The sequence below is a fragment of the Nanorana parkeri genome, unplaced genomic scaffold, assembly GCF_000935625.1.
Source record: "Nanorana parkeri isolate BGI_ZX_2015 unplaced genomic scaffold, ASM93562v1 scaffold101, whole genome shotgun sequence".
NCBI lineage: Eukaryota > Metazoa > Chordata > Amphibia > Anura > Dicroglossidae > Nanorana > Nanorana parkeri.
In genome coordinates this window covers 193446-202604 of record NW_017306369.1, presented here as the reverse complement: position 1 = coordinate 202604, position 9159 = coordinate 193446, and the positions used below count along the sequence as shown (strand labels likewise).

The 9159-nt window shown below is 34.7% G+C and overlaps 1 protein-coding gene across 2 annotated transcripts in view; it reads left to right on the top strand.

Annotated features, from left to right (window-relative positions):
• TMTC2 (transmembrane and tetratricopeptide repeat containing 2) overlaps window positions 1-3514 on the top strand; it is a 257764-nt gene extending 254250 nt beyond the window's left edge. For both annotated transcript variants that reach the window (XM_018552935.1, XM_018552936.1), the window contains one exon: window positions 2874-3514. In XM_018552935.1, the coding sequence (XP_018408437.1) occupies window positions 2874-3053 (180 nt within the window). In that variant the 3' untranslated portion in view covers window positions 3054-3514. The remainder of the gene's footprint in view (window positions 1-2873) is intronic.
• The last annotated feature ends 5645 nt before the right edge of the window (window positions 3515-9159 follow it).

The following is a 9159-nucleotide window of genomic DNA, read 5'->3' as shown; positions in this document are numbered from 1 at the left end:
ATGTGTACATATACAGTATATGTTAATATATAATAACAATTTTTGAAGCTTAAAGTTTTCAAGAGAGGCTTTGTGAAGCTTTATGATTGATTATAAAATGTATGTCAATTTTGTTTAACCTGACAGTTTTTAGGGTTCTATCCTTGAAAGCCATAGCATCTGCCAATTTTCCAAATCACTTCTGGTGCCATTTGTCCCATTTCGTAACATGGCAGAACCGGTAGGTTCAGCCGTTACAATAAAATAAAGGTGGGATGAAACCCCACCTTTATTTGATGTAGGAAAGACTGAGCAAACTCAACCATAGCCATGTTTTCCCTGTGTCATTCATTTCTAATATGCCGAGGCATAATGCCAGTTGTGAGAGAGGCATTTCTGTGCTGCCTTGGTCAGCATGGAAGAGCAGTGTCTACTTTGTTAAAGAAGACAACATGAAGACCTAAATACATTTCACAGGCACTTGATTATTGTAAATTATTGAGAGTTTCAGGTGATAGTCCCAGGACAGTGTATTTTTATTTGGTAAGGGTCAGGGGAAAAAGGAAATCCGTTCAACAGAATTATCAGTTCATGCAACTTGTTTGGGGTGATATGAATTTCTTAAAAAAAAAAAGCAAAAGAAGAAGGCAGAATGCAAGAGCATAGTGTAGTATTTTCTTTAATTGGGATAAACACTCAAAATATTGTCCATTTCTTAGCTACCCGAAAAGCATCCCATTACACATTACAAGCTTTTTGACAGTTGATGGTGCTAACTAATTTATTTATTTATATCTATTCTTAGACCATTAATTGTCTGGTAGCTGTAAACTTCAGATTGGGAACTCAATCATTTTGGATTGCATTAGTAGAATCCTATCACTTCAGGCAAAACATGATGAGCATGGTGTTAACGTTCCTGCACTAGCTTCCTGATGGGTTTTTTAGGAAAAACTTGCTGGGACCCGTAGGTAAACAGTATGAAAACATGAGAGGCTCCACATGTGCATTACAGCTTTACAAATCTATAAAGTCTCAGAGACCTTAACAGATACTGTTTTATTCACTGTACATGCTTTAGGAAATGCTGATATAGCCCTAAATAAAAATAAAACTTCAATTAAATATATTTATGCCTAATGTTGTTATTAGCCTCCTGGTGAACTCCCATGGCTCCTGTAAATTTCAGATAAAATTAAAGATGTGAATTTCAGAGACTGTACTAGCTCTTTGAACATTTATTGTAGGACAATGGCTTCAGGCCATGGTAAGATATAAATTAGTTCATTTTACTGTAAAGTGGTTCAAATTGCATGTAAATACAACTCTGTGAAAATCTGCTATTTACTTTGATGTTTTTAATCCATCTTAAACCAATAATTGCAGGATGGACACAGTGTCATTCTTACAATGGGATAAGCCCTCACAAACTGAAAAAATGTAACTTTTTTTTCTTTGCATGTGAAATGGTTAATGCACGGACAGATATTTAAAGTAATCTTAAACCAAGAAAAAAGTTCTTGGATATGCTGTAATTCTGTAGCTGAAAAAACTTTGGACTCTGTAACAGTGGAAGAATTACTTGTGTTTAGCCATTGAGAGCGGACACAGACCGGATTCTGAAAATCATTGAAAAACAGCATTAATTTAAAAACTGAGAATTACTTTTACATTATTTCAGTCGCTCTACAACAATGTGATTTTGTAAGTTCTTGATTCCTAGTCAAGTCTGTTTTGACAACTGCTACCTGCAGAAAATGTGCCAAATCTTTCATTAGAGGGCCAAAATGTTTAGTTTTGCTAATGCATAGATTAATGTACAGTATTTACAGTTAGTGTAAAGAATAGGAAAACCTATCTGATGGATATCAATCCCACGGTGTTGGCGTTCTTTCAATTAAATGTTTAGTGGCTTTGCATTTATGTTCAGGTTTTGATCAATAATTGATAAATATATTGGGGTTGATTTACTAAAGGCAAATAGCCCAATAACTTTGCAAGGAAATGTATACTTAGCAGGGGAAGTTTGCCTTTACTTTAGTGAATGAAGGGAAGCTCTACTGACTTTTATCACCCAATCATGTTCAAAAAACATTTTTTCCCCCATTTTCCTTGCACATGATTGGGTATTCTTTACAAAGTGAAGTTTCACCACATTCACTAAGCTAAGGGAATCTCCCCATGCAAAGTGCAAATTCCCTTGCAAAGTGAGCAGCCTATTTGCCTTTAGTAAATCAACCCCATAGAAATTAATTTTATTGTACAGTAGGCGATTGCCAACAAGGAGTTCATCTTATACTGATAAGCATTTATCTTTTTTTTTTGAAGTTGAGACCTTAAAGGGGGATTTGTCACAGGCCAGAACATTTTATGTGACCAGACTGTAGTAGACTACATGTTCCTAAGTAGTGAAGCTAAACTACTCACTTCCCTATATGTAGCACTTAAGTCAGTAATGGCTGATTCCCTCTGCACCTAATCACACAGGTGTTTTGCTTCGTGACTCTTTTTCTTTAAACAAAAAAGACAACTTAGGATATTGCTTCATCTGATGTGACACATATTATAACTTCAGCTTGGTGTGTATGCTACTTTCCCGATGGGTTTATAAGGGAAAAACATGCTGAGTAAACAAAGAGGAAACATAATAGGCCCCACACCTCCAGATGCTCCGTCTAAAAATCTGGAAACAAATTGTGTTATTGGTGGCTGGTGATATCTTTGGAAAATCAATAAATATGTTATATTTTGGTCTTATTACATGGAAAATATGACTTGTATGGGCATCTTGCGTTCAGCTTTCACTTGTTGAATAGAGTGTCTTAATGGTGTAACAGCTGAGTTAGTTAATAATTTTAACAACGGAATTAACTTTTCCTTTTTTTTTTTACTAGTATCCTGCTGCCTTGATGAATCTGGGAGCTATTCTTCATCTTAACGGCAAATTAGAAGAGGCAGAAGCCAACTACCTCCGAGCTCTTCAGTTCAAACCAGATGATGTTATCACCCAGTCCAATCTTCGCAAACTGTGGAATATCATGGAGAAACAAGGTTTAAAGACGTCAAAAACGTGACAATAAAGGACTAGAGACTTTTGGCCAAACATTAGATTATACAATTGGACCTGCAGGGAATAGGGGAGCTGTGAGCAAGGCTTCCTGCAAGCATTGGAATGCCTAATTGCTGCTAGTAGAGTCTTCTGCTTTGGCAAAGTCGCTGTTCCATGTTTAATTAAAAAAAGGGAAATTAAGTTGTGGAATTTAAAAAAAAAAAACCCTGCAAAAGGGATTAGGAAATGCTTGTATTAGCCCAGATAATGAAAGGCACTTAAAGTGAGATCTCTCTTTATTGCAGAGCGACCGGTTGTGAATATTTCTTGAATAGGCTAAAGCTAATGGTAGCCTTTAAAGTTGTACAACAAGGCATAACAATATAACTAATTTTAATTGCTAAAATAATTAACATTAAGTTACATGGATCAATCATCTTTCAGAGCTAATTCACAAAATTTACTATATACTGTTACAAAATCAAAATGTTTTTGGGTATATTGAATGGTTTCCTTTGGGGATAGTAAAGGTTCTAATTCCTCTTGTTTTGCCTGGCCAGTGCATTTTCAAAATATCATCGTTTGCTTTTTAAGGTGGATTACAAATTGATGCATGAAGTTAATTCTAACAGAGGCAGTGTTATACAAGATAGTTGTTTCCATCCATTATGGCTTTAGTTTATATTTGTAGGAAAGCCCTTAGCAAATACTGAGCTCTCGCCATTCATCAGTTTACATATCATATCAAGAAAACAACCAGTTAGACATAACATTAAATGGCCATTTGGTCAAACGACAACATGCACAATTTCCATTTGTTTCAATGTAGCACAATCTTGCTACAAACCTATTTCTTTGCCATCCAAATTGTGAAAATCCACAATGAATTAACCAATAATTATATGTCACAGGTGATTTTGTATGTGAAATAAGTTCGGTTAGGAATGTGGGGGGCCAGAGGCATTTCTTCTTAAGGGATAACTAAACCCAAGAACAAAAATGTAATATATAGCAGCTTACCAGCCTGTAGATGTGGTGGCTGCATTAGTATATATTTTTTAGTCTAAGAATATTTTCAGCAAGTACAGAAAATACAAGTTGATCTTGCCAGATATGCAGTTTCCAGATATGCAGGAAGCAGAAACAATGTTATTGTTCATCTGTAAACTACTAAAATCCCCACCCCATGTAATGGTGTATGAAGAAAGGCAGACATGTTTTAAGTCCAGCCTGGATATCGGCTATAGTGTCATCCATAGATACAGTGCAGGAGTAACCATATCCACCCAGGAAGTATATTGTTTGGAGGATTACCATGTGAAAAAAGGGGGGGGGAACTATATAAACGAATGCAACCACCACATCTAAGAAATGGTACGCGCTTCCCACCAAGATGGTACAGCAACCATTATCAAGAAATGTTCATGGTGTGTTTAAAACGAAAGCTGTTATGTGACCAAAAATAGAGATAAGAGAGAGTAGCTGCAGCATAGGAAAAAAATATGTTTTAGGATTATTTAAGTAAATTTAAATAAAAGTAATTTTAAGAGAAAATGAGAAAATGTAATCAGAAAAGTTTCTGATTTACAAATGTTCGATTATTCATTCCATAGCTTAGCTTAGATAGGTCTTTGTCCTTCACTTTTACTGCTGTAGAATTTTTTTACAGGTACATGCATTTCTAAAGCCATTAATCTGCATAAAACAACACTGGCCTGAATGATCTGGTCAGTTTTTAAATACTGAGCTTGTCTTTGCTTTTTATCACCATTAATTCAAGCAGAAGCGCATCGGAAAATTGATTGGAAAAAATGTTTTTTTAAATATATGTGTTTTCATAAAGAGACATACAAGTGGAAAGAAATTGAAAGAGTAGGGTCCACATTGCTCACTACTGGGCCTCAGTTTATTCTTAAATCCCTAAGACTAAGCACTTTGCGTGTGAAAATACATCAAGGCTCCTTATTTTGATACATTTCTACATCTTTACTAATAAACATTGTTCTAGCAGAATGGACCCAACTGTTTGGATTTCTTTGAGACCTGGCAAGGTCTTAAGGACTTAAGGAATGTGGGGCCAGCTCCCTTGCAGCAGTAGGAATTTTTGGAAATGCAGCTGAAACCATCATTGACAGAGGTGGTTTAAATAATATAAAATAGGTATATTCATAATGCACTTAAAATAATAAAAAGAAGGTGTATCAGTGCATCAAAAAGTGCACACCAAGTCTGCATTTTTTGATGCATAGTAAATAAGTATTTTCCTGTTGAGCCCCTTAGTGTAAACTCGTGTTCTCCTAATATGGGCAAGAAAAAATGCATGCACTGCATTTTGTTTAGAGAAAAGGGGTCATTCATTCTACATTACAAATTGAATAATAATAAAAAAAAAAGCTTTCTTAAGTCTGTTTTATAAAATCTTCCTTTTTATTCACTTTATTGATAGGTAAAAATGCTATTTGAAACTTGTAAAGGTTACATATGTTAGTGAATTTTGACAGCAGTTCCTTATATAAAACATTGTAAATTTACTAACCCTTATATTGTGCTGTAAAGAATGATTGCGAAAGGGAACATGATTTTCTAATTTGCGTGTGTTTTTAAAATTCCTATTGATTTTTTACTTTTAGAGAAATAAAATATATATTTTAGTAAAAAGATAAACTCTTAAAACTAGATTTGTTTTAATTACCTGTGACTATTAAAATGTCAGGAGGCAAAGTCTCTTCATGGGCTATAGTGCCGGAGAGTAAGTAACTTAAAAATCTAGTAATTAGGCTCTTGCTCAGTTCAGTCAAGTATTTTATAGTTTTCACTGATTGCATTTATTAAACAAAAGAACAAGGTATGCTTTAAATTAAAAACCCACAATACCTCTTTTGCCATATTTTTAACATATGTTCTATTGTTTACATTACTAACTGCATTTAAAATCTCCAGATAAGTAGCAATGTTACATATTCAGTGGATGGGAATTCAGATAGTACCTGCTCATTTTGTATGTTTCCATCCCTTTTTCCTGTGATCATATGTTAAAAATTTAACCTGTTTAATGCAGTGTTAGACTTCCTCTATGTCTATTAACAGAGATCAAAGTTGAAGAGTCAGTTCACTTTTTTACAGAAAATAAAAAAGGTGAACTAACTCACCATCCTACCCCACCCACCTTCGATTCATGCTGTGCTTAGCTGCTTAGATTACATACTTTGCTGCTCACGCCAGTCAGTATAACGGACTGCACACTTCATAAACTTCAAAACCCGTTATTGGTCAGCACTGACCCATGAGACTCTCGTCTCAGAAGAAAGGAGGCTCAGAAGATATTCTCATTGGTCAATGCAGTCATATGGGGCTGTGCACTAATATTTAGAAGTGTAAAACCCATTACACTGGTTGGATAGGTGGTGAAGGAGGTCATCTAAGCTGCTAAGTGCAGTGGGGACCGTGGGTGGGGGGTGTTGAGAGTTAGTTCATCTTTTTGTTTTATATAAAGTGGTGAACTAACACTTTAAACATTTTAAAGTTAACCTGTGCCCAGATCATGCACAGTAAAGTATGTGCATATTCTGAACAAGTGGTAAAAGCACTTAAAACAAGCCCCCATTCACCTTTATATCTATAAGCATTGGTAAGAAATTAATTTTCAAAATTCAAAACACAGGAACTGTGTTTTTCTCTAAAAGCAGATCCTGGCTGGCTGGCTGCCTGTCCTCTAGTGTAAACAACCAACAGGTGTTTCTAAGCTGAAACCGATTTAATGGACTTTGTTGTAATTATGGACGATCTTTAATCATGAATAACTTTACCTTAAAATCAGCAAAAGAGGTCAGGGGTGGCCTGTTTTAACCACTTGAGTCCCCGAAACCATTTTAAAATGGCTCTGGAAATCAGAAGCTTCTCACAGGCTCAGGCTGCAACAGCCACCTGCCGGTGACAACTGACATCCAGCACTAAGCCTAGGAGCTTAGTGCTGGATGTCAGCTGTCACCGGCAAGTGGCTGTTGCAGCCTGCGATCTGGTCAATGAATCTCAGATCCAGGCGCCCATGAAGAAAAAAAATGTGAATACAAAGTAAAAAAGAAAAATATGCAATGTTTGTGGGTATGTGTATATACAGAGTAAATATAGAGGCACTCATGGGTCTTACGTAAGTAAAAGCATTATTATGTTATTGTCAACAAAGTTTTGCTCAATTAAGTTTCAATTACATTTTGTCAAAAGGTTGACAGTAAAAATCTGATGCTTGGACTTCTCTCTGCTGCAAGACCCGTGAGTGCCTCTATACCTACTCTGGATTTGTATGGATATTACCAAAACAAAACAAAAACCACTCTGAGACTCAAGTGGTTAAACTCTTTTATTGCTTGTTAAGAATATGTAAATAGCTTACTGCACATAATCTGGGCACAAGTGCAATTTAAACTCTCTTGCCCTCCCACTTTCAAAAACTTTAAGTGTTTTACATTTTGCAATGTATGCCTATGCATCTTATATTGGTGAAGGAAGTTAGTAAAGTCTGGAAAACACCTTTAAATAGATTCCTATTTTATTGATTTTTCATATTACTCCTATTGAAATATCGTTTCATATTTCCTCTTAGTAAAGTTAATTAAAACAAATGTCCATACTACAACATTTTAATACATTTGTATTTTTACTAATGGAGCAGAGTATATGTGGATTGAATAATGTCACAAATGGTTTTTTTATTGTGCTCTCAAATCTTTTATTCAGTCTTTTACTTCCTGTGGAGTAGTTCAGTTTGTTGTATTGCCATCTGCTGTGATTTGCTCCAAAGGCTTCTGTGTTTTTTTTTACTGCCTGCAGACAGTACAATAATCTGTTCCAAACATGACAAAGTACACAAGGCAACCTGCCAGCTGCATCTTCGACATTTTAATTTTCAGTTTGTTTATTCCAGACCATTTATATTTTCACTTTTTTGTGTCCTATTATTATCTTTTCAATTGAGCATGCTTGCCCTGTTTCTCAATCAATTTCTGCTTTGGGTTTTTTTTGCAAACTTTGTAACTTTATGCTTCTCTGCCAGGGTCCCAAGTTTCTTATTTAATGTATGTAGTGCATTAATTTCCTTTTTAAATCACTGTGTGATATTTAAAGCCAGTATTTTACAGATATATTTTTCTTGAGATATGATGGTGAGATAAAATAATTTTTTGTAGACCTTTTATTTAGTTTGGAAATATAGAAAGAGTTTGTGTTTAAAACCTAAACATGCATTAATTCATGTAGCTGATCTTTTTCAAATGTTTGCACTAATGAGGACATCATCTGCATAAAGCAAAATGCCAGTTCTAAAAATGACAAAATCCAGATTTCTACCAATTTATTTTTTTTGTTAATTAAGCTTAAAACCATCGTTATTATCTTGTAACAGGGTTGTAAACTTAAATGACAAGGTCTTTGCATTAAAGCAAGTTATAGGATCAACTTAGAACAGTTTGAACATTTGTTTCATAATTTGTAGAAACAATTTGCAATGTATTGGAAGTAAATTATGAGATGGATGGAACAAACCTGCATGTTCTCTTTTTTTTTCCACTCGTTTGATTATAAACATTTTATTTTGATGAAACTACTGTGTCTTTAAGCATTTCATAATCCTGGGATTAAAGGATTTATTTCTATATCGATTTATCAACTTCAGCCATTTAGTATGTTTCCATGATCTGCATTTTAGGCCATGGAATGTATATTAAAATACACACTTCTGTGAAGCAGGTTATCATCATGATTAAAGCATATCTAAACACAAAAACACAAATGAATGTATGGCAGCTTACTAGTTCTCAGATGTGGTGGCTCTAATAGGTTTTTTTTCAGGCTAAGAATATTTCCAGCAAGAACAGAAAGCACAAGCATACTTATATTTCTACAATACAAAACAATTGTATATTGCACAATATACGAAGTCAGCACATGATTCAGTTTACTAGCAATAATACCAAAGTGAAATATTTTTTGAGGTTGAAGTTGACCTTTATCATCCAGAGCTTCGTGAGATGTACAGTTTGCTAAAACAGTCCAAACAATAGCAGCAACGACTGCTGCTTTTTACCTTTTTGACCTGATCCAGATCATTTGTGAAAGAAAAAGTGTAATAAAAAATT